Source organism: Eptatretus burgeri, chromosome 12, assembly GCF_056783735.1.
Source record: "Eptatretus burgeri isolate ZD-2024b chromosome 12, Ebu_testis_v1, whole genome shotgun sequence".
Taxonomy (NCBI): domain Eukaryota; kingdom Metazoa; phylum Chordata; class Myxini; order Myxiniformes; family Myxinidae; genus Eptatretus; species Eptatretus burgeri.
Genome location: NC_140972.1, coordinates 42956132 through 42983444, shown reverse-complemented (window position 1 = coordinate 42983444; position 27313 = coordinate 42956132). Strand labels below are relative to the sequence as shown.

Here is a 27313-nt window from a genome sequence, read left to right as displayed (position 1 = left end):
TGTTGACTTCCAAGACTTTGTTGCTTGACTATCGCAGGGACGGTGTCTCCAATATGCAATAGTTTCAGAACGATCGGCTGAGCGATTTGGGCTGTAGGCGAGTGGACAGACAAACAAACTAACGAAACAGATCAACATACGTATCAATTTTTTTTTTTTTTTACAAACAGGGGTGTAAACATAACCTCTGTACACATTCGGTGGCAGAGGTGATAATCTATTTTATTAGTTAACATATGCAAAGTTACTCGTCATACATCATCAGTTTCAAAATCTACCCAATAGCATTGAATAAAATGTTTATTTTTCATTCCAACGTGCGAGTTCTCAAGTACTTTTGGCTTTGGTTTCATTTGATTCCCTTTGAACATCGCTTCACAACATGCAAGCAACGACAGCATGTGTTTGGCTTTTGGGCACATCTTTTATCCTTCAAAAGGTTATGCAATCAAATGAGGCGCATGCCATGGGCATGGCCAGCACATGTTATAGTACTTCATCACACAAAGACTTGGCAATAGGCTGCATCAGATGCGTTGGAATCCCAGGTTGTTTGTTTCTATGGGTATCCATAATGCTGGGCATGTTACATAAAGGGTGCACATTCTGCATTACAGAGTCATTCTCACTGATTAAAAAAAACTCCAAGTGTATTCGTCTTGGAAATTATTAATAAGCAGGATACATTTCTCATTTACTTTCACGAGCTTGGGGTGAGAACATTTTTGATCAGAAGAACTTGTACCCAGCTTGCACTGTGAAACAAAACTAATTTGGAGTTTGCTTACAGGCAAAGCAGACCAGATTATGATGGAGAAATACATTAATACAAGGAATCTGAACGCAATAGGAGGCCATTTTGGCACATATCATGCCTGTACTTCATCTCCACGCTGTCAAATCAATATATCGGTACCGAATATTCACCATCGATGAGAACTATAGGGCAGACACAGGGACATCATCGGGAATTTTTTTTTTTTAATGATGAAGGGGATTGTAGGTTAAGAATCGCAAATAACGACAGCACATTAGCTTTCTGACGAGATCACATTCACCACACTTATGTATGATCACCCATCCATAGCTAAACTATCTCCCAGTCTTGCCACTATCCATGTACCCATTTATCACCAGTTCTAATTCTGCATTTCTTTCCTATCAGGCTGTGGTCCCTGGTCCTGTCACTGTCCATTCTGCTGCCATTATATATACATCCCTTTTCCCACTGCTCCCTCTACTCAAATCACCTCGTAACCTCCCCCACTTCCTCCCACAGTTTCTTACCCGGCTGCCTTATTTCACCAATAATGTCCTCCTTCCTTTTTATATGTTTGCCATTTTTATTATTCACAATGTACTCTCCTATCTCTTCATGGTGCATATCTAATATATAATAGATGGTCTCTCATCATATGACCTAAATGGATTCACTTGATTAGCTTTCTTTGCCAAACCGCTCATTATTTTTCCTGAACATTTTGCCCATATTCGATTTTTGTCATAAGGGAAGTTCCTCTATTGTTGATGGAATAGCCAATCAATAGGGTGAAAGGTCGACAGATATAAAGTGGGGGTGAGGGAAAACAGGGGGCCAAGGATGTGAAGATGTAGCAAAGCACAAGGAGAGAAGCTGTAAGTGAAAGGGTGACAAGACTGTGAGCAGGTGGAGGAAAGTTCAGAAGTAGAAATTTGAGAAAAGGCTCAAGAAGAAGGTTCCATATGTGAGAAAAGAGGGAGATTAATGCATGGAGATGAGTGTTAAGTATTGACTTGGGAAGGGAACAAGGTAAGGGTTTTTTGAAGAAACAATGTGGCCTGAGTGGAGCAGGAGGACGGGATGGGAGGGGTGCGGGTGTTGCGGGGTAGCAGAGAGGAGAGACGATACGATTCGAATAAAGTAAAATGCAGCAAGGCCACTGGTCTTCCCGCAGTGAAGAACAATCTGACAACGAAACTCTGCCTCCTGTTGAGAGAATCCAATGACACAGAGGGCATTAGATTAGACTGGATCGTGGGCCAGATTTTGAGCTCTGGCACGTCTGAGGATAGAAACACAATGGTTATAAGGTTTATGGAGAGACCCGGTTTCCCTCAGAGGTTGGATTTCCAGCAGAATAAGGCATCTGCTTTCTGGAAATGATCTCACTACATGAACCATTGCATCAGGGACAATGCGTTAGGCAGGATAGTTGGAGGTGAATCACATTGAGTGAGATTTGATTGTTATTTGAAGAGCAGACAATCTTGTACTATCTGACGAGCAAAACATTAGGTTTCCGACTTTTTCCTAGTGGGGACAACAGTAGCATAGTTAACACCATCATGGTACAATCGGTAAACTGAGTTTGTAATTTAATGGCAGTCAAATTGGGAAGGTAAGTGTTTGCGAGATAGGTTATTATTATTATTAATATTCAATATAAAATGTAAACTAAATAATAATATAAGTTATGTCATAAGTAAACTGGTGGGATCGTCTTGAGGTATGCACCTTCGCTTATAATCTGTCCAGCTTGGGTTAGAATCTCGGCCTAGTTATAGACTGTCATCCTGATGTTTTGCAGGCAGGATGATTCATCAATGTGTGCACCATCCCTCAGATGGCCATTACGCTGGGCATCCCGTCTGCCAGCTTTAGTTGCTGGATGTTAAAAATCCCACTGTGATCTTCATGAAGACTAGGCAAGCTATTGCTGGTGGCCTGAATAAATTACAAATTCCTGCTCAATGTAGGAGTGAGACCATGAGGCTGCTTTGGTCACACTGAATCTGCCTTCAGGCACAGCACCCAGATTCGATTTTAGATATAATAGCTGATAATGTAATTCAATCCCACTCCTCTGGCTTCAACATGATGATACCCCACCATTTCCTGCTCTCCCCACCCTCAACAATGATCTGTTCGACCCCCATTAATTATATCTAACACAACCCTCCGACTTGCAGGTTACTGTGTTTCTTTTCCTCCCCTCTCTCCTCTTTACCTGTTCGTTCATTCACCTGCTCATTGTGTCCAACTGTTGTATTTATTCACTTTATTCCCTCTATCACCTTGCTCTTTCTATAAGTCTAGATTTTGTATTTTTATAAAATAAATAAAAGGTTGAGTGGTTATGTGTTATGTGGGATCCAAAAAGTAGATCATTTTGTGAAATGTAACTGTCTGAAGAAAACCTCTTGATTTTCTTGCAATTAGTCTTTCAGCATTGATATCAAGGCTAGATATCAGAGCTTAAAGAGCAAAGAGCAATCAAACAATGAACTTCATAACAAAGATGGTAAGTATGTTTGGCGTCTATTTGCGGCATGTATATATCTATATATCTATATATATATATATATATATATATATATATATATATATATATATATATATATATATATATATATATATATATATATATATATGATTAACCCCTCCCACACTCCTCGAGCCAAGGTACCTGCATAAAGCAACCCAAGAAGACTTACACAATGTAAGTGCTACGCTGTTTCGAACCCTTCCCAGAGTTCCTCTACAACTATAAAGACATTCACACATCGTACAAAAATGAGAATCCCAATGCTACACTCCCCCTCAGCTACCGGACCGGTTTCATTTCTTATTGGTGAATCATCAGCGATAGCGTAGACAGCAATGCATACCAATGAGGCTCCATCTCATTTGTGTTCTGTGTGTGAAAGTCTTTATAGTTGTAGAGGAACTCTGGGAAGGGTTCAAAACAGCATAGCATTTACCTTGTGTAAGTCTTCTTGGGTTGCTTTATGCAGCTATCTTGGTTGGAGGAGTGTGGGAGGGGTCAATCATTTATATAATCCTCGCCACCTGGGTGTTGTCGATTAGGTGAGAGCTGATTGGCTATTCCCTCCATTAGCAGGTGAGACATGTGGGTGGGTCTTGTCATATATATATATATATATATATATATATATTCTTACGGTTATGGAAATCGCGTTACACCATAAAAGGTCCTCAGGTGATATATATTGGTAAGTTCATGTGTCGTTCGCCCAAACCCGTTGTATAGAGGGAATATATGTGATCCATTCAGGCTGCGACGCTTCAGTTAGCCGTTTTTCTTTGGCTATTGTTAATTTGGTGCAAGAACAACAGCGAACATCGCCACAACCAACATTTCACGATCACGCCATTCACTACACGACACCACTTTCCACAACTTCACTACTACATCTTCGCCTCTCGCCATTCAACGAGCACCGTGCGGGCGCGTGCAAGAACAAAAACCAACAACGCCTGTGGGGTTTTCCCGCTTAATTTCCCCGCCTGATGCTTCCACCTGAATCCCCCCCACCACGCTTGGTGTAAAGGGGAGGGTGCGGCAGTTCGCTCCCGATTGGTGGATGCACGGCGTGAGGCGGTCGGAGTGGGGGCACGCCCCCCTTCGAGAGCTTTCTGGAAACGCCTCGAAGGGAGGTGGAGACAGAAATGGGGTGGGGCAATGGGGCGCGGCCCCTACAAAAGGCGTGGGTGTGGAGAGGCTGGAGTGCGAGGAGGCTTTTGGTTCGTTCAAGCGATTGACAAAAGGCGTGGACGTGAAGGTCGACGAGAACGTCGTTCCCTTGTCCCTGAAGGGGAATTGTGGAGAGTTATGGTGATCGTCCCCGGTCGGAGGTTCTGTTCGTTCGTCCGAGCTGTCGAGCGGACCACACGAGCGAAGCGTGGCACGAGCTCACGGACCACGCCGGAGGGACTCGGAGTTACGGTCGCCAAGGACTCGACGCGCTCAGGGAAGTCGCGACTTCCATTTCTTTTGGGTTTTGTGTAAATGTGTGTGGCGCCAGTCTCGAAAAGTAGAACTGTTTAAGTGTTGTAATAATTATATTCAGTTGGAGCTCGCATTGTGTCCTTGCTTTTATATGTGCATCACTGTATGGCTGTGAATACGTGCTTGTCTGTGTGTGTGTAATAAAGTGTGCTTGTCCAATTGTTCCCCGTCTCGCTGCGTCCTTTCCTTTGTTGAATCTCCATCTTGTGTCACGTAAGGGATTAATAGTGGGTTTTAAAACACCCGGTAATTAATCGGAACTGTCAAGGCCGACGATAACTCCGCTCGGTTATCCCTGTAATACGGAACGAACCGCTTAAGCGGTTCATGTCCGGAGTCGGCCTGTGGCATGGTCCCATCCCTCGGCAGATTACCCGCGCGGGTACTTAGGTATTATATATTGACATTCGGCGATTCACCCTATTTCGCGTGGGTAGACTGTGGTCTGGGTGGTGGTGGGGTTAAACCCGCACCTGCGACTGGTTTCTGGCGGTAGTCCCAGGAGGGTCACGATTGAATTGTCCGTCCGGTGGGCGACGCGGTCGCGATTCGAGTTATGCGGCCGATCGCACGCCGGCGGGCGCGAATTCGCAACAATATATATATATATATATATATATATATATATATATATATATATATATATATATATATATATATATATATATATATATATATATATATATATATATATATATATAGTTATTTTTATTTTGTCATCTCCTGCGAAGATAAATGCAGGATTTTAATTGAGTTTACATGTATTAAGTATTATGGTTGCGGACATTTATTTATCTGCAGATATTTGGGTACTGTTGGGTTCAATGGTTAATTATTCAACTCCCAAATGCAGAGAGTGATTTGAGTCTCTTTAAAAATTGGTATTTCTGCCCTTTCCATTGCTCTGAATATTTCTGCCTTGATTGTTTTGGTTTCTGGTATCTGCAGCTGTAGAGATGCTGTGGGTTTTTGTGTAACCTCAATTCAATTTTCTGTCTTTACAAATGTCCAAAATGCATGCTGTACTTCATTGCTGAAATTACATTCTTTGAACTTACCATTTTTGTTATATTGTCTTGTTTATATTTGAGTGCGTCTCTTTTTAGGGCAGAAAGGTTAGCTCAGAGATAATGCACTTGCCGTTTGAATAATCAAGTTTGGCTCTTATCCCCAGAAGAAAAGGATTTGATTCTTTGCAGGCTGGGTATTGCATCATTGAGAATGTCATCTTTTCTGAGGGGATGTTAACCTGCTTGTCCTCTCTCCTTGCATATACCAGTGAATGTGAAAGATCCACAGTGCCTTTTGAACAATGTAGGGCGTTCTCTGCTGGTACATTTGGCCAAATTCCAAATTTCTTCCTTTGCTACACCCAGTAAAGCCTCTGCACCACTGACTGTAATGTGTGATGAAATGATACAATGGCTGCTGCCTTTGTGGTTATTTGAGAATTGTTGTGGTCAAGCAAGACAAAACTCATTTTATGCCTGCACAGCCAAAGGCATTATGTTTTTAGGTTGTTCGTCAGGCTGTGCGTACATCTGCGTGTGTGTAGCAGATTTTCATTCACACAATAACTTCTGAACTGCTGAAAGGATTTTAGCCAACTGCATTACAAGTACGTATATACTTGATGCAAGGATGAATTGATTTATTTTGGGTTCAAAGGGTCAAAGGTCTCCGGTCATGTGCCATTTCATTGAAAAATCGTTGTTTCCCACAATAAGTTGTGAACCATAGAAGGGATTTCAACCAAACTCTGCACAGGCATGGACTGTGACACAAAGATGAACTGATTCAATTTTGGGTTCAACATATCAAAGGTCAGGTGCCCTTTATAAATCATTTTGCAGATTCTAACTCGAGTTTGAAGCATCTGATGTTTCTCTTTTTTTTCTCTCTCTCTCTGTCCTCTCTCTCTGTCCTCTCTCTCTCTGTCCTCTCTCTCTCTCTGTCCTCTCTCTCTCTCTCTGTCCTCTCTCGCTGTCCTATCTCTCTCTCTGTCCTCTCTCTCTCTGTCCTCTCTGTCCTCTCTCTCTCTCTGTCCTCTCTCTCTCTCTGTCCTCTCTGTCCTCTCTCTCTCTCTGTCCTCTCTGTCCTCTCTCTCTCTGTCCTCTCTGTCCTCTCTGTCCTCTCTCTCTGTCCTCTCTGTCCTCTCTGTCCTCTCTCTCTCTGTCCTCTCTCTCTCTCTCTGTCCTCTCTCTCTCTCTCTCTGTCCTCTCTCTCTCTCTGTCCTCTCTCTCTCTCTCTCTCTCTCTCTCTCTCTCTCTCTCTCTCTCTCTCTCTCTCTCTCTCTCTCTCTCTGTCCTCTCTCTCTGTCCTCTCTCTCTCTCTGTCCTCTCTCTCTGTCCTCTCTCTCTCTGTCCTCTCTCTTTCTGTCCTCTCTCTCTCTCTCTCTGTCCTCTCTCTCTCTCTCTCTGTCCTCTCTCTCTCTCTCTGTCCTCACTCTCTCTCTGTCCTCTCTCTCTCTCTCTCTCTCTCTCTCTCTCTCTCTCTCTCTCTCTCTCTCTCTCTCTCTCTCTCTCTCTCTCTCTCTCTCTCTCTCTCTCTCTCTCTCTCTCTCTCTCTCTCTCTCTCTCTCTCTCTCTCTCTCTCTCTCTCTCTCTCTCTCTCTCTCTCTCTCTCTCTGTTCTCTCTCTCTGCTCTCTCTCTGCTCTCTCTCTGTTCTCTCTCTCTCTCTCTCTCTCTCTCTCTCTCTCTCTCTCTCTCTCTCTCTCTCTCTCTCTCTCTCTCTCTCTCTCTCTCTCTCTCTCTCTCATTGTGACCTTTAATTGAAATCAAACGTAACAGTGTGTTGACAAATAATACAGGTGGAGGCATATCCATTGACCCATTAATGTCAAATTCTATTTTCTAGTTCATACTTATTGTTTCCTTGTGTTTTGCTTCATTATAATTCGTCTTCTATCTCCAAGTGATAACAACCATTAAGTTGTTTAAATGTATGCTACAAGTACGGCACGAAAGGTTAACTCAGGTTATGGCTTTCTCACCCATTACAATGAACCTGCCAAGTCGGCAACACAAAACAGGTTCGGCTCATTAACTTAAATCAATTATGAAACAAACTTTTGGCATCATGATATGTGTTTAAATGAAATGTAATTTCAGCAATTTGTTCAAATGAAAAGGAAGTTAATGTGACCAAAAACTGCATTTGCTTTTTGCCTCTTTATGAAGACTGAATGAGCATGTATTGTGCTAAAGCTCTAAAATCTTCTGTACTTTGTCTCATTCTCCCTCGGGGCAGGAATCGCCTACCTCGGTGGCCTGTGCAGCCGATGGAGGAAATGTGTGCTGAGCGAGGCACGCGGGCGTGACCTGGCCTTCACTATCGCTCATGAGCTGGGTCACAAGTATGCAATCCTCCCTCCTTTGGACTACACTAAACGGGATCATGACTAATTGGCTTTCTCCTTTGGTTGTTTCATCACCTCATTTTGTCTCCGCTGTTTGGTGGAAATATTATTGTCTTCATTTATTCTAAATATTGTGGAGGATTGTTTCAGTATGATGCAACAAATCATAGAGGGGTTAGATACCAACAGTAGGTTTGTGGGTAGCATTGATAATGATGCAGACATATATAGCAGCTCGTAAACTAGAACGGCACGTGGTAAAGCGGATACTGTACCTTCGCCAGGTTGTGAACAGTTTACGTTTTTTTTAGCCCACTGATAGGCCGGATCTGCATCCTTACTTAAACCAAAATCTAATCAGCTTGTTCTTGTCACAAACTCAACTCATCCACCAGGTTTTGTCCGAATTAGTCCATAACTGTTTCAGATATCATGCAATACATCGTTTTTGGGACTATCTCTCAATAGTGACGATCAACCAGAGAGTTGGTATCAAAGACATCCAAGCTCGCCTGTTTATACATTTATCGTTTTTAAAAGACTCGTCTAATAATTAATATTTTTTATAAAGCATTGCAGTGAAGTCTGATCCAAATAATTTTAAAGCAATATACTGTATGTATTTGTATATTGTAATCAGTAACAAGAGCGCAAGTGAGCACAATATACACCCAAACAAGAAGGTATATACAGAATTGTGCATCATGGAAAACAGCATCCTGGTTGCCATGGCAACCACTTTAGATGACGAATGTATGTCATGACACACTGTCTCCACAGTCTGTACCTATGTACCAAATATGAAACGTGAACGTTGAAAACTTTGGGAGTTAGAGTGCGGACAGGACCAGATGGAAAACAGCTTCCTGGTTGCCATGGCAACCACTTTAAATGACAAACGTATGTCGCAACACACCGTCTCCACAGCTTGTACCTATGTACCAAAATGAAACGTGAAATTGAAAACTTTGGGAGTTAGAGTGCAGACAGGAACGGACGGATGGACGGACGGCCGGACAGACAGACAGACAGACGGATGGACGGACGACCGGTATCGCATTATATGCCCCGATATATATCGGGCGTATAAAAAATAGTGTGGTAGATAAAAACATTAGAAAGGAAAAAATAACTTGCACCAAAAATTTTAACATTTTCACACTCACGCTCACGCTCAGGCCGGGGTATCGCTATAGCTCGCTGTTCTTCGAACAGGCGAGTTAAAAAACTTTCGTATCCGGATCCAGATGCAGCTTTTCACCAAAATCGAATCGATTTGTCCTTGTCACATACCCCACCTGTCCACCAAGTTTTGTCAGTATCCGTCATTACCTTTATGAGTCATCTTGCTACATATCGTTTTTTGCCTTATCTCTCAATGGGTTAATTGAATCAGTTTAAAAACTTTAGGATCAGGATCTGGATCCTCACAAAAATCTATTCAATTAATCCTTGGCACACACCCAAACTGTCGACGAAGTTTCGTCCGAATCCTATTGCTCACTGTATGGAACTCATTCACTTGTCTGCACACTTGTGCTGATCGCCGAATGTTGTGGTCTTTAATATTTCCCATTCAATCATACTAACTAGTGAAGAACCCACCCTTGCAGATGGGTTAACACTCTCCCACTGGAGCGGCGCTATGCCATACATATATAAATAGAGAGAATTGGGGTCCTCCCCCTACCCTGATCGCCTGGGGATATGATTTTTTAATCCCCTAAAATCGCACCACACAACTAGCACTTTTCAACTTATTCTGTCCAGTTGTTTGGGAGTACATGTAATTCAAACAAATAAAAATACAAATAGACAAACACAAACAGGCACTTCTCAATTCATACATGGTATGATTCATGGTTTATAATACTGTACACTTCTTTTTTTCTCTTTGAATAAATGCTCTGCTACCCATCTGCATAAGGAACTTACTCAGCCCTGCAATGCAGCCCTTTATTGCACTGTAAAGCACATGGGAATGTTTCTGGGTGAAACAGGGTAATTACACACACTGCTGATTTTTTTTTTCTGTTTTATCACCCCATAAGTTTAAAGTGAGGAAAATAACTGCTCCAATGGATTCTGTAACATTTATTGTGAGTGGTTGAAAATTCTTCAAAATCCTTCACTGTAGTGGAAAATTTGCTCTGTTATAAGTGAGTCTGCTGTGATTCTGTGAGGCTGACCCTGACTGAGTCATAGCAAAGACCTTAAAATTGTAGATGCTCTTCCCTTGCTTGCTTGATGCTCAGAATTTAATGAATAGAGCATACATAAATCCCATCGGTCACACTCGCCTCTAAGCTATCTCGCCTCGGTTTGAATCGTGACCCAGCTAGAGACCGTCATCCTGGTGTTTCACAGGCAGGGTGATTCATCAATGTGTACGCCACCCCTCAGATGGATGATAAACGGGTGCCCTGTCTGCTGGCATTAGTTGGTGGAAGTCAAAGATCCCACGGTGTCCTTCCTGAATAGAAAGCGAGCTGTCACCAGCACCTTGGCAATATTCCAAAAGCTTTTTGCTTCGGCTGGCTCAGTGAGCTTCGGCTGCTGCTTTGTTTTGGAAGGAACTTGAGCCAGTTGTTCGGCTCGAGCTGCGAGTGGAGGCTTCTTCCTCTTCTTGGTTCGTGGAGCTTTTCGTTCTCCATTTTGTTTCCCGGCTTGATGCGACGTATCGGCCTCTTCTTGGAGTTGGATCCTCGGGGAAGCGACGATCAACAGGAAGGATCGGCGCCTCGTCTCACCGGCACGTGTTGAGAAGCGCGGGAGGATTCGCGGGAGCTCGGGAAGGATCGCGGCGATTGGATCCAGCTCGCTCTCGCTGGAGCCCGGGTCCGGACAAGTTGAAGACCACACGAGGTAGAAAGATTCGAGTCAAGCTCTGACTTTCAGCTCACTTGTCCTCAGAGCTGGAGCTCGTGATTAAAGGCGTCAACCACCGTTTCGTGTGTTTGTGTGTGTGTGCGTACGTGTGTCTGTGGGCCCGTCTAATAAGTAGGAACTGCTGTTAAGTGTAAATGACTGTACATAATACGTAGACGGTTGTAGTTCTTTTGTCGTGCTTTTGTTGTTTGGATAATTGCATACGTGTTTTGCCTTATTTAATTGCGTACGTGTTTTATTATAATAAATGTCCTTGTGTGAATGTAAACCTGCTCATTGCGTCCATTCCCTCATTGACTGAACATTTTGTGTGTTGGGCGTTAGAAAGCCGTTGGTTTGCCGTAATAGGGGGACATTTGGACCGACGGTTCTCGGCGATTACGCCGCTCGGAATCGCGCACGGACAAGCTCGCCTCGGCGGTTTGTTCCGTACGAGTTCCTTCGAGGGTGGAATACCCCGGTAGTTGGATCACGTGGGTATTTAGGTACATTGAAGATTGGCAATCGATCCTACCTCACGTGATCTACCAATTGGCGTATTTCGGTTCTTGTACAAGGACCCGTCGCTCGGAGTAATCTGGGCGGCGATCTATATTCCAGGCGATCGGTCGGGCCGACTCGACTTGCCGCTCCGTTCAGAGCGGTCGGTTGTCGGCTGACCCCCCGGCCAGTAACTATATATATATATATATATATATATATATATATATATATATATATATATATATATATATATATATATGTACATATATATATATATATATATATATATATATATATATATATATATATACATATATATATATATATATATATATATATATATATATATATATATATATATATATATATATATACACACATACATATATTGTTGCGAATTCGCGCCCGCCGGCGTGCGGACGGCCACGTAACTCGAATCGCGGAACGTCGCCCACCGGATGGACAATTCAGTCGTGACCCTCTCGGACCAACGCCGGGAGCTAGTCACGGGTGGGGGTTTAACCTGACCACGATCGTGCCAATTGCCCACTCACGCAGGATAGGGTTGCTTGCCAAATTCGACCTACCTAAGTACCTGCGTGAATGGTCGACCGGGCGATCGCACCACGCCACAGGCCGACTCTGGAGACGAACCGCTTAAGCGGTCCGTTCCGTGCTACAGTGATAACCGAGCGGTGTTATCGTCGGCTTCGACGGTTCCGATTAATTATCGGGCATATTAAGCCCACTACGAACCCTTTACGTGAAGCAGGATGGAGGGTCAATTAAAAGGAAGGAGACGAAGCGAAATGGGAAAACAGTTCAACACAATGCGCATTTATTCCGCGGTACACGGAAAGCATGTATATACAGCCACAATAATCAAAATGCACATATAAAGCGAAAGCAAGAGTTAAACCGAATACGCATACACACGGCAACACTTATACAGTTCTACTTTACAGACGGCGCCAACACACATTTATTCGAAAGCAAAGGAAAGAAACCACCCTCATAGACAAGGGGGCAGACAGGGCCCGTGGGCCTTTATGGCGTGGGACTTGGCAGACCGAACGAGTCCCACGAGACTTTTGCAGGTTACCTGCACCCTCGCGGTGCGATGGTGGGCGAGCTCTCTCCGGCGCTCCTTGTACGAACGCGCAGGTCCGCGCGACAGAGCTGGCAGAGCGGCGCCTCCAGTCCGCGTCCCCTCCGCGACGTCCGGACTCTCCACTGACTGCAAGCTCAATCGAGCGGGTCGCTATACGGACCGCTTCTCCAAGACCCAGACGGGCAGAAGACCATGAACCGCCGACTGACACTGACACTCTCACCGACCGCCCTGACCTGACCTCCTCTCAGCAGCGTCTCCGTGCGCCCTTTTATTTCCCCGGCACCCCGCCCCTCCCATCGCGGAAAGCGGGGGGGGGGGTGGCGGGGAGGGACATTCCACCTGAGAAATTGGGGTGAGGGTTGAGTTCCAACCGTCATTCTTGTTTACCAGAGAAATCGGGGTGGGAGTTGTTGTTGTTCCCATTTTGTGTTTGTGGAGATGTTGACGGTTGCTGGCGGAGTGGTGAGGATGGCGTGGTTGTTGAGAGGCAGGTGTGGTTGTGGTTGTTGTGTGATCGCGGTTGATTCAAAATAAAGATAGAACAGAAAAACACCTAACTCAAAGCGTCGCAGCCCGAATAAATCACATAAATTTCCCTCTAGACAACGGATTTGGGGCTAACTACACATGTACTTAGAGATATCTCACCTACGGGCTCTTCATGGTGTAATGCGAATTTACACAGCCGTAACAATATATATATATATATATATATATATATATATATATATATATATATATATATATATATATGTATATATATATATATATATATATCTTCTTCTTCTTCTTCTTCTTCTTCTTCCTTCGGCTGCTCCTGTTAGGGTTCGCCACAGCGGATCAACCATCTCCATTTCGCTATATCCTCCACATCTTCCATTGACATCCAACCACCTGCATGTCCGCCCTCACCGCATCCATGAACCTCTTCTTTGGCCTTCCTCTTCTCCTCCTGCCTGGCGGCTCCATCTTCAACATCCTTCTACCGATATACTCCGTTTCCCTCCTGTGCACATGTCCAAACCATCTCAATCTCGCCTCTCTCACTTTGTCTCCAAACCGTCCTACCTGCGCTGTCCCTCTAATATACTCATTTCTTATCCTATCCATCCTCGTCACTCCCAACGAGAATCGCAGCATCTTTAACTCTGCCACTTCCAGCTCCGCTTCCTGTCTTATTGTTAGTGCCACCGCCTCCAAACCATACAACATAGCTGGTCTCACTACCGTCTTATATACTTTCCCCTTCACTCTTGCAGCTACCCTTCTGTCACAAATCACTCCTGCAACTCTTCTCCACCCACTCCATCCTGCCTGCACTCTCTTTTTCACTTCTCTCCCACACTCTCCATTACTTTGGACAGTTGATCCCAAGTATTTAAACCAATCCACCTTCCCCACCTCAACTTCTTGCAACTGCACCAAACCACCACCCTCCCTCTCATTTACGCACATGTACTCCGTCTTACTCCGACTGACTACCATTCCCCTTCTCTCCAGTGCGTACCTCCACCTCTCAAGGCTGGCTTCAGTCTGCTCCCGACTCTCCCTACAGATCATGATGTCATCCGCGAACATCATAGTCCATGGAGACTCCAGTCTGATCTCGTCCGTCAACCTGTCCATCACCATTGCAAACAGGAAAGGGCTCAGAGTCGATCCTTGGTGCAATCCCACTTTAACCTTAAACCGGTCCGTCATTCCGACCGCACACCGCACCGCTGTCACACTGTCCTCATACATATCCTCCACGATCCTCACATACTTCTCCACCACTCCCGACTTCCTCATACAAGACCACAACTCCTCTCTTGGCACCCTATCATAAGCTTTCTCTAAATCCACAAACACACAATGTAACTCCTTCTGGCCTTCCCTATACTTCTCCATCAACATTCTCAAAGCAAACATCGCATCAGTGGTGCTCTTTCCTGGCATAAACCCATATTGCTGCTCACAGATCATCACCTCTCCTCTCAACCGAGCTTCCACTACTCTTTCCCACAACTTCATGGTGTGGCGTAACAACTTTATCCCTCTGTAATTTCCACAGCTCTGCACATCACCCTTATTCTTGAAAATCGGAACCAGTACACTTAATCTCCACTCCTCCGGCATCCTCTCACTTTCCAAGACTTTATTAAACAATCTGGTTAACAACCCCACTGCCATCTCTCCGAAGCACTTCCATGCCTCCACTGGTATACCATCTGGGCCAACCGCCTTTCCACTTTTCATCTTCTTCATAGCAGTCCTCACGTCATCCTTACTGATCCACCCCACTTCCAGATTCACTATCTCCACCTCTTCCAACCTTCTCTCTCTCTCATTTTCTTCATTCATCAGCTCCTCAAAGTACTCCATCCACCTTCTCAACACACTCTCCTCGCTCGTCAGCACATTCCCATTTGCGTCCTTTATCACCCTAACCTGCAGCACATCCTTCTCAGCTCGGTCCCTCTGCCTTGCCAATCGGTATAAATCCTTTTCCCCTTCTTTTGTATCCAACTTCTCATACAGCTCGTCATATGCCTTTTCCTTGGCCTTTGCCACCTCTCTTTTTGCCTTTCGACGCCACTCCTTGTACTCCTGCCTACTTTCTTCATCTCTCTGACTATCCCACTTCTTTTTCGCCAACCGCTTCTTCCTGATACTTTCCTGTACTTCCTCGTTCCACCACCAAGTCTCCTTATCTTCCTTCCTCTGTCCAGATGTCACACCAAGTACCATCCTAGCTATCTCCCTCACAACTTCTGCTGTCGTTGCCCAATCATCCCACCCATCTTTTCCACCATCCAACGCCTGTCTCACCTCCTCCCTAAATTTCACGCAACAGTCTTCCTCCTTCAGCTTCCACCATCTGGTCCTTGGTTCAGCCCTCACTCTCTTCCTCAACCTCACCTCTAAAGTCATCCTACAGACCACCAATCGATGCTGTCGAGCTACACTCTCCCCTGCCACAACCTTACAGTCACTAATCTCTTTCAGGTTGCATCTCCTGCTCAATATGTAATCCACCTGTGTGCACTTTCCTCCACTCTTGTATGTCACCCTGTGTTCCTCCTTTTTCTTGAAATACGTATTTACCACTGCCATTTCCATTCTTTTTGCAAACTCTACCACCATTTGCCCTTCCACATTTCTCTTGTTGAGACCGTACCTCCCCATCACCTCCTCATCCTCTTTATTCCCTTCCCCAACATGCCCATTGAAATCTGCTCCAATCACCACTCTTTCATCCTTGGATACACTCTCCACCACTTCATCTAACTCACTCCAGAAATCTTCTTTATACTCCATCTCACACCCCATATGTGGGGCATATGCACTGATGACATTCATCATCACCCCTTCAATTTCCAACTTCACACTCATCACTCGGTCAGACACTCTCCTCACCTCCAATACCCTCTTGACATAATCTTCCTTCAGGATTACCCCGACACCATTTCTCCTCCCATCCACACCATGGTATAACAGTTTGAAACCACTTCCAATGCTCCTAGCCTTACTCCCCATCCACTTGGTCACACAGTATGTTCACCTTTCTTCTCTCCATCATATCAGCCAACTCTCGCCCTTTGCCAGTCATCGTCCCAACATTCAGAGTTCCAACTCTCACCTCCACACTTCTACCCTTCCCCCTCTCCCACTGCCTCCGGACTCGCCTTCCCCGTCTCCTTCTCCTCCTTCGCCCAGCAGTAGCACAATTTCCACTGGTACCCTGCTGACCACCGGTACCGGTGGCGGTCGTTGGTAACCCGGGCCTCGACCTATCCGGTATGGAAATTCGTTTTGTTGTCCGCATAATGATTTGGCATAGGTTTTTACGCCGGATGCCCTTCCTGACGCAACCCTGGTCGCCTCTTACGACACACAGGGATATGGTACACCTATTCTAACCGGGGCATACACCGGGCCCAGTACAACTGGTGCTCATTTCGCCGACCTCGGAAGGATGGCAGGCTGAGTCAACGCCCTGGTGTTTTCGAGTTTGTTTATATATATATATATATATATATATATATATATATATATATATATATATATATATATATATATATATATATATATATATATATATATATATATATATATGTGTATATATATATATGTGTATATATATATATATATATGTATATATATATATATATATATATATATATATATATATATATATATATATATATATGTGTATATATATATATATATATATATATATATATATATATATATATATATATATATATATATATATATATATATATATATATTATATACATACATATATTAATTCAGTGCCCCAACGGGGCTTGAACTCAGGACCTTTTGGGTCCCAAGCCACTGCCCTAACCGCTGCGCCAACACCAGGTGTGTGTGTGTGTGTGTGTGTGTGTGTGTGTGTGTGTGTGTGTGTGTGTGTGTGTGTGTGTGTGTGTGTGTGTGTGTGTGTGTGTGTGTGTGTGTGTGTGTATGTGTATACATATATATACACACACACACACACACACACACACACACACACACACACACACACACACACACACACAGACACACACAGACACACACAGACACACACCTGGTGTTGGCGCAGCGGTTAGGGCAGTGGCTTGGGACCCAAAAGGTCCTGAGTTCAAGCCCCGTTGGGACACTGAATTAATATATGTATGTATATATGTATATATATATATATATATATATATATATATATATATATATATATATATATATATATGTATATATATATATATGTGTGTATATACACACACACACACACACACACACACACACACACACACACACACACACACACACACACACACACACACACACACACACACACACACACACACACACACACACACACACACACACACACACACACACACACACACACACACACACACACACTATCGACGTTTATTATTGATGATCTCAGCTTTGATGTAGTTCGACATAGTATCCTTGACTTTGTGACGTCGTTCATGAGTCGGTCCACATTTTTAGCCACTTGGATAAAGAAAAAAACATTTTTGATCACCTTTTTTGTGCGCAATTCACATTGCATCACAAGTTGCAATGAGAAGTTGAAACTGTCTGAATTACATATTATTGAAATGTCCCTTTTAGACATTTACACCCTTTCAACCTTTGGACCCGTTTTAGAACTTTCAGTCCACTTCAGACTTTTATACCCGAAGGCTCCCTTTAGACCCTTTTAAGACCTTTAGAGTCATTAGACTTTAATGCACAAATTCCAGCCACCCTCAGGGTGGGGACGAGGGGTGGGGGAGGGGATGGAGAGGGTGTGGTGAATCCTTAGTCGACCTATCTCTCTATCGAGTGCAGCTTGTGGCTGCTGGTTGCATCATTTGTTGGGGCACGGCTATGCCGCTGATGAAGTGTCCCCCTTACCAGTGAACTGGTACTCATTTTGCCGACTTCAGAAGGATGACAGGCTGAGTCAACCTCCTGGTGTATATTAATTCAGAATAATTCGAAATTTTCAAACTGCTTAATTTCACTTATTTTAAGCCAGGTTCAAACCAAAGCATCCAACACTGAGCTTAGCAGTGAAGTGCAAGTGATTTTTTTCCCCACTGCCATATATAAGCAGCAAGGATGGTTGATAAAAGGCGATGTTAGCTGACTTCCAAAGAGATGGAAGATGACCTCTGGCAAATGATATAGTGAACAGAGCAGAATGTTTGTGAAGCACAACATGCTGTCTTTTGACTAAATTGGTCAGCAAAGCAACTGGTGAAAATGCAAAGTTCCTCATAAATTCCCAGCTGTAACTGCGGATAATTGATGAGGTGTGAGCTAATTGGTTGTTTTCTACGATTTCTGGTGAGAGACGTGATTGGGCCTTTGACATTTATATGTTGACTGCTATCGGCATTTCACGTATGACATGTTTGGAAGCCTCAGTGATGCGCATTTCTGTCTACACTGTTGCTGATGACTCACCCAATAAGTGATGAAACCACTCCGGTGGCTGGTGGAGGTATGTAGCATTGACTTTGTCCAATCGAGATCCAGGGAGTGCTTGTTACACTCCACACGTTTCGATATACAGCATATATTTGTATGTGTATACAGTATATGTATGTATGTGTATGTATGTATATATATATATATATATATATATATATATATATATATATATATATATATATATATATATATATATATGCATACACATACATATCTCAGATAGAGCAGGGGAAGTGAGACTGGAGAAGAGACAGAAGAAGACAGGAAGACCACTGACTTGCCTACGGTGAGAGAGTGGGAACCCCAAAGACTCAGCTTCATTGCGGGAGATACAGATGCTCCTAAATGCCTTGATTTCCACAGCGTGAAGCCAAGAAAGGTATGAGGCGGGAGCACCAGCCCAGAGGGGAGAACAGTACTCCATCAGGTTGTGGATGAAATTTTTGTATGTGATTCGAAGCTCAGGTGTGCCAAGGAAGGACTTTGCATGATGGAGGATGCCCAGTCGGCAAATGGCTTTGGAGGCCAGCTTATGGGCTTCCCAGCAGGCGTGTGGCCGTCCCAGGACAGATCATGGCAGATAGTGAGACCAAAAAGCTTGAATGAAAGGACTTCTTTAAGAGGATTGTTGAGAAAGTAGATCGGGAGTGGGGGGGGGGGGCGTTTCCAGATGGTCCTTTTGGAGACACATAGTGAGAGTATGAGATTTGTCAGGATTAAAAGACATATTCCAAGTGTTGGAGCAGTTTGTGATTTTATCCAGATCTGCAGAGAGTGAACAAGCTGTTGATTGCCGGTCGGAGGGATGACAGATGGTTCGGCAGAGTTTGAAGTCCTCAGCAAAGAGATAAAGAGGTTTTTCCAGAGAGTGGGTGAGATCATTGATGAAAACCAGAGAAAGCACATGGCCCAGAACACTGCCTTGAGGAGCTCCAGCCTGGACAGGAAGAGCGGATGAGAGAATTCCATTAAGCACCACATGTTGATTGTGGCAGGAGAGGAAGTCTGTGAACCATGAGTGGAGATTGCCTTGGATACCATAGGAAGAGAGTTTGGTGAGCATGGCAGAGTGCTTGACATTATCAAAAGCACTCAGAATGTGTTGGGAGATGGCTCTGATCTCATGTCTGGCATTGAGGACCTCTATCCATTGTTGGCAAAGCAGAATCAGCATATGCAGGATCGAGTGACCTTGTCTGAACCCAATGTGATGATTGGAAATAAAGCTATTGGGGAAGAGGAAGGATTTAATGTCAGAAGCGATGATGGATTCCATGACCTTGCTGATGATTGGGAACAGGCTGATTGGGCTGTAGTTGGAAGGATCTGTTTTTGCACCTTTTAATGCATTTCAATTAGCCTGGTGTTGGCTTAGTGGTTAGGGTGGCGGCTTGGGATCCCAGGGTCCTGAGTTCAAGTCCCGTTAGCTGCTGAATTAACACCAGGGGGTTGACTCAGCCTGTCATCCATCTGAGGTCGGCGAAGTGAGTACCAGTGTACTGGTCCCGGTGTATGCCCCGGTTAGAATAGGTGTACCATATCCCTGTGTGTCGTAAGTGGCGACCAGGGTTGGTGTCAGGAAGGACATCCGGCCATAAAACATTGCCTCAAGAAAAAGCCTAACCCCTGCACAGCAGGGAAAAATGGCTGTAAAAACGGTCATTTTTATTTACATTTTTATGCATTTCAATTCAATTAATTCAGTTATATTAATGAGTCATATATGGTCACAAATAAACGATCAGCAGTATTTTGTCCTGATGAGCCCATAACACGGGTGAAATCGAGATGGACATCTCTGCTTTCATCTATTCATGACCATAGGCTTTAATCTGCAGTCTGAAAATTCTTGCATACCAAATGGATGCCTCCTAGTTTGGAGGTGATGTGTTGTCACAATCATTGTGCTTCTTTGGTTGGATATATATATATATATATATATATATATATATATATATATATATATATATATATATATATATATATATATTTTTTATATATATATATATATATATATATATATATATATATATATATATATATATATATATATATATATATATATATATATATATATACTCGCACCCGATACATACAGTTCAGCCTCATATTTGCTGTCCCAGAACCTCAGGGACAGGCTGCTAGGCCACATGCCCGGGCTGACAACTCCTCAGGCCCTTGCTGGCTCTTAGTGATGCTGCCTTCAAAGCGTGACCCGGACACCTTCCCCGAGTGGTTCTCACGGTGCACAATGTCAGGCACCCAGGGGGAACCACCTTGGTCCCCCAAAGGTCTTGGCCCCCTCCAGTGTCCGGCAACTCCACCATTCCAAGACACTCACTCAGACAGTAGCCCGATGGATGGGGGATGCCACACACCACTGGGCTCGCAGAGAGGCCCGGGTCATGCAACACAACCAGTGGGCTAACCCCACATCTAAATTCTGCCAGTGCAGCTCTCCAGTTTCCTGGCAAAATCCAATCTCCCAGCAGGACAATCTCCCACAAGGCCAACCCCATTAACCCCCCCCCCTCACGCACGCACGCACGCACGCACGCACGCACGCACGCACGCACGCACGCACGCACACACACACACACACACACACACACACACACTTGTCTGAATTCTGCAGCCTGGGGACCAAATTCCACCAAGGCTGCTTTCAAATACATTTTAATACGTGGCCCTCATGTGTCTAATAGTAGTTGCATGCTATGGCCCCATTAATATTGGGCCTTTCTGCCCCTCCCTGCAGCCTCTAATGGCCTTGAGTGAGCCTCCTGCTCCTCCAACTTGCCTCTATTGTCATGAGCCACCAGCTGATCATAATGCCCAGCTCAGACATTTGCATTTGAAGTATCAGAACATTTTAATCATAACCGGGGCTCTTTCTGATATTTCTCCACAATGGCCTGCCTCTTTCTAATTTCCTTACTTTCTTTTAATCCCTGCCCTGCGGCCTCAAGCACACGCCTCACGTGTGGCGAGACGACTACCCCGGTCACAGAGTCGATCCCGACAGGGTCCGTCCTGAACACCCCCCATCCCCCCACAGGGGGAATAGAGCACGACTACCACCGACAGCAACTCACACACCATGATGGGCATAGCCTCACTCACCAGTGTCAACTCAGACCTCCTCACAAGTAAGTGGTCGACCCCGTTCCCCTGATCCAACCTGCTCACCGGCAGTCCGATCTCGCATTTTTATTCGAAAAAAGATACTCCACAGACAAAAACATCAGTGACTGTTGTGTTAGTTTTGAAATGGGCAAATACGAAAATGATGTTTACTTTTAATAAATCTTCCTGTGTGCTTTAAGTGGGTCTTGAGAACTTTCATGCACTTAACCTTCAGTCGAACAATTAGTTTCCATGAAATAGTATTATCAAATTGGTTGAATAGGAACTTCTACTTTGACTTATAGTTGCTATTAATCAAGCCATACAAAATAATAATTGTGTTTTTAAATCTATTTGAGTATCCAATTCTCAGGAAATTTTAAAGTACAAGTCACATCAGTAAATTTATATTTATGTGCAATGAATTACTGCTTTAGGAACATACATGGTTTTTTGTCTTTGTGTCTCAACTTTGGTAATTTGTGAAACTGCCTTTTATAAGCCTTAGATATTTTATGTTTAGTCAAGGGGCATATTTAGAAAAACTCTGTTCAGAGTTAAATGAGTTCTCAGAATTTTTCCATGAGCACCTTAAAAGGGTTTCTAACAGTGTGAAACCCACAATATACACATAAGACATCAATTACTATCATAAACCACACGTGGAAACAATTGCTGGAAAAGAACGATAAAAATGACATAAGACTGTTAGGATTCAAGATTCATTCTCAAAAAAAGAATTTTCCAGATTCTGCAACTTCTGTAAGGTTGTTTTTTTGTTGTTGAGTTTGATTTTTTAGGGCTAATGAAAGATTATGGAGGAAATGTCATGGCAGGCTGTGAGCACGTCGCATGCATATGGTTGCTTGCCTCCAAACTTTCCCATGAGGAATTATTGTCCATCGCTAAGTCTTTCAACACCCATTAGAGTTTTTGTATCGGCTTGCATGGTGTGTGTGAAAGAGACCGACCATGGGCTTTGATTTAATATAGTGGGCCCTTTCTCGATTAAACAATGCCATCCTTTGTCCTTACTCAACAAAAAGGTTCTTGGACGACATGAAACCTCATTACATTTGAGTAATTTTTTTAACCATAAAGCGATCTCTTACCAAAAAGCCTGTTTCTCCTCATTTGTCTTACATTTTGCTCTTCTTGATTAAGTTTGGTTCCTTTTTCACCCCTAAAGATTATTGTCTCATTGTCTGGCTCAAAAGCTTCATTCAAATTTGTTTTATTCTTCCATCCCACTACCATGGCAAAAGCGATGAAATTCAAACAACATCCTGCACACCTTCTTAACTTATTATGTAGTCTTGCTTTGAATCATTTCTCTCGTTTGAGATATGCACTTTATATGCATATGTTTTATTTTAAGGTTATTTCTCTCTATAGTTATTCCTTGAGCATTTTTCTCCATTCAAAGGTTTACAATTGTTAAAAAAAGAATCAAATTATTCATTATTTTTGCACTTTTCAGTGAAGGTGTGTCTTTTGCAAAGCCAAATATAACTCCTTTCTGCTTCTCCACACATAATTTAGCTTGTGTCTGTGAGGGTTTACCCTATTTCAAAATTCATGATATACAGTTGGAATCACAAGGGAAAGGAACAATCTCAGCAAATAATGAACGATGGTGATATGTACATTACATTGCCACATGCAGTACTTTCATAGATTCTTCCTGCTGCATGTACAATTTAAGAAATCTATCACAAAGTTTAGGTGTCACTCATTGAAATTGTCAGAAGAAATGTGAAGTACATACACATTAAAGTAGCATAAACATACTCAATCTGACAACATCTTCGAAGTTATGCAGAGTCAGATTCATGGAATGGATCCATGGAATGGGTGTTGAAGAATAAACCAAATATAAAACCCTTGTTAACTTCACAATCAATTATTTCATATTAAGCAAATTATTCCAACAAAAGTAACTTTTTAATCACTCAATTGGATCCTTCGTTTTATGTCATTAGTATTCGGTAAATCCTTAGCATCTTTAAAATGTCATGTTGTTGACGTAGTTGTGGATCCAATCAAAATAAGACTGAAATTTTGCAAATCGTGGGGACACGTTTTGATGCAACAAGCAAGAGAATGTGCAAATAGGAGCAGAGGACAAAGAAGAGTGGAGGAAACATTAAACCTGCAAGTAAAAGCGTTTGTCTAGGTATACTTGATGAGAGCAAAAATAGATCACGGATACGGATGTGCCCCGGTTCGAAATGCGAATTCCACCGGTATTTTAAAAGTGACAATTTTTACCTCCACTACGGATTTACGAAAAACCGTACCAAAATGGTTTCTCATGCAAGAGGTCTGCAATGGCGTGCCACCACATGAAAAGTGTTCTTCTGGAATAACAAGTTGTTTTAAAGAAGGCACAGGACGATGAAAAACGAGAAGCCCAAGACAATAAATGGACAGACACTAATACAAGGAAATAAATAAATGAACACACAACTGGTATAACCAACAGGCGAGGTCTTTGCAAAGGAGAGAAGTACTGGGTATTGTCATGGGCTCCACCGCAAACATATCTCCAGGCCACGGCATGAATCAGTGAAAAGCAGTCCATTGAGCAGCTATGACAACTAGCGGGGAGGCGAAGTTTCCTATGAGCAGAGAGCAGTGAAAGCAATGCGACAAGAGCTTGTAGGGTAGCCAGGGAGATCAGCGACCACACATGGAGTGTGCAGAAGGCAAAGCCCAAACGAGGAATTAGACAAAGCCCAAGAGAATATCACGTGTACAAGGCTCAGCTCACGACTCTGCACCAATGGGACGCCATCCTCCATAATGGGCCAGCTAAACTCCATTCCCACCCCTGAGGGCATTCCCTTTTATCACCTTCCCCCCCCCCCCCCCCGCGGACACTCGCACTTCACACGAGGGTCATTTGCTTACCATCTGGTGCAGGTCAGCGAGGGACCACTCGCCGCCTCCGGGGTGATTTCATGCAAACGTGTTGTCATCACCGGTGCTACTCGATCCACCAAGGGTCACAGGCAAGATTTAAATGCCACACAGGATAAAAATGTCCAAAAATATCCCCTCTGGTAGCACCCCACCTGATGCCTTACCTGGTTTTCAGAGGATCAAACGAATAATGCTTTGCAACCAAATGTTTATATTAACTCTGTGAACTGTGAACCAGAATTGCACTAAATTCCTTGACTTTGCATGGTTTCATGGTTTCAGCGCCCATAGGCTCATCGTGGACTTGGTATTCCAATGCTGGTGATGTGGCAAAGGAGATTGACCATGTGCTCATTGATGGTCATTGGAGGATGATCCAGAACTGCAGGGTTGGCCGGAGTGCTCAGTTCCTCAATACTGACCACAGGCTTGTTGTAACAACTCTGAAGTTGCAGCTCAAATCTGGGAGAATGGTACCATCCCAGCCTAGGCTGGATGTTGGCAAACTCAAGGGTGAGAGGGTATCTGAGGAATTTGCGAATAGGCTGAGTGGGGATTTGGGGGGTCTGGGTGTTGTGGGGAATCCTGAAGAGTTGTGGAGTGCCTTCAAGCCCACCGTCATTGATGTGGGACAGGAAGTTTAAAAGTGGAGTTCTTTCAGTTCGGGTGTGAGTTGTCTCGGCACCCACCTTGCAGACACTTTGTGGAACCACAGCACATTGTGAATGTCATGGTGTGCTTAACCATGGCTAATGTTCAATTCCGAGACCACTTCATCCAGCGTTATGTGATGGTTTTCCCTGAGCACGCCTTCAACTCCTGCAACCATTTCTGGTGTGTCAGCTGTGTGAGGCTGGCCCAAGCGAGCAGCGTCTGCCACACTGGATGCTCCACTTTTAAACTTCCTGTCCCAGTTGTATACCTGCTACAGCAATAAACATGCATCACCATATTGCATTTTCATTCTGCAATGGATTTCATTGGGATTCACAGCCTCACTTCCCCAAAAAATGATGACAGAACGTTGCTCCTCCCTGGTGCATGCGTCTAAGGGAGCCACAATCTTGGAACTGCTCAACTGATGTCATTCACTCAATGTTGCCACATCTAAAACAGGCAAAACATGACTCTTACTCATAGATATAACATATGTTGTCTACAACGACACACATTACATTTTATTGCCATTTTAAGATTACTCATTGCCTGCCGCATATACATACATGCATATGTATATATGAGGTGCCGCGAGGAGGAGTGATGTAAGGGACACATCGGCCATTTTGGAGTTAATGCCATAAAGCACTATTTTCACCCTTACCCTATCATCCGAGCCCTTCATCATCATATCACTAAAAAGTCGCATACATCACTCCCCTCGCGGCGCCTCATATATATATATATATATATATATATATATATATATATATATATATATATATATATATATATATATATATATATATATATATATATATATATTTTTTTTTTTACGGTTCTCAGAACCGTATGCATACAACATACAGTTGTCCTGAGTCGGTTATTCCATTAATATACGTGTAGTTAGATCCCTACCTTTTGTCTAGCGGGACAGCAGGGAGTGCGTTGCGATGGACTATTAGTTAAGATTAATAAATCATTTTTCCCCTTTTATTTTATTCCCTCCTTTTACGATCCACGGTGCCTTCATCTCGCTTGCTACTCTCGTTTCGTTGGCCACAGCGTACCACCTTCTACCCAGCGACTCGTTTTCAGAGGCAAAATCCCGACGTTCGGCTGGACAAACGCTAAAAGCTGCACCACCATCTACCTGCCAAAGGCCAGACATGCGCGGCGTGGGCGGACCATACCGGAGTCTGGCTGAAACCCAGCCCAGAAAGGCGGACCACGTGAAGGGCTGGTCCAATTGGCATGCTTGGCTCGGACAATGACGTCAGGTTTCGGCAAGGCTCCTCCCCAACCTACGGGTTCTAAAAAGTGCGGACCTCTTCCCAGTTGGGAAGAGAATTGCAAGTTGGTTGAAGGATAATTAAGAGAGGTTTTTGAGTATTGAAGAAGGAGAAAGGAGAATTGAAGGAGAGAAGGAGTCATTGAGAGTGAGTGTTCCTGCCACTTGTCTCCGCTGACAAGACGTCGAACCGCCCCTTGCTTCTCGACCAAACTTCCTGTCTGGCCCCGCTTTCTGTTCCTTATCGCCGTCCTCACGCCCTCGACAAACAGCCTCTTGCCTGGTCCTGCCTGCTGCTCATCTCTCACCCCCCCGCCCTTTGGACTCTGCTGTTCTCAACTCGAGCCCCTCCTGCAGACACGATCTCCACACGTACGGCTGTGGCCAAACAACTCAACCATTGTCGGGTGCCGCACCACGGGGAATCCCTCCCCTGAAACGCTCAGGTACCGAGAAACTGTAACCTCAACTCCCTCGCCCCCTGGCTGCAAAAGTCCCTTTCACAATTGGGTTTAATTTGTCTGAGTGTGTGTCTGAGAGTGTTGGCACCTGTCCGTTAAATAAGCCTGTATAAGATCTTTTATTGTTGTGATTGTTGCTTTTATTAATTTCGCGTCAAGTCTGCACTGTCTGCTTTGTAAGTTGCTTGTATAATTGTCACACCCCACACCTCTCTCATCTT

At 43.9% G+C, this 27313-nt stretch overlaps 1 protein-coding gene across 2 annotated transcripts in view; it reads left to right on the top strand.

Moving 5' to 3' along the window:
• LOC147015502 (A disintegrin and metalloproteinase with thrombospondin motifs 17-like) overlaps positions 1 to 27313 on the top strand; it is a 359529-nt gene that overhangs the window by 160431 nt on the left and 171785 nt on the right. For both annotated transcript variants that reach the window (XM_085850288.1, XM_085850287.1), the window contains exon 10: positions 8041 to 8146. In XM_085850288.1, the coding sequence (XP_085706414.1) occupies positions 8041 to 8146 (106 nt within the window). The remainder of the gene's footprint in view (positions 1 to 8040; positions 8147 to 27313) is intronic.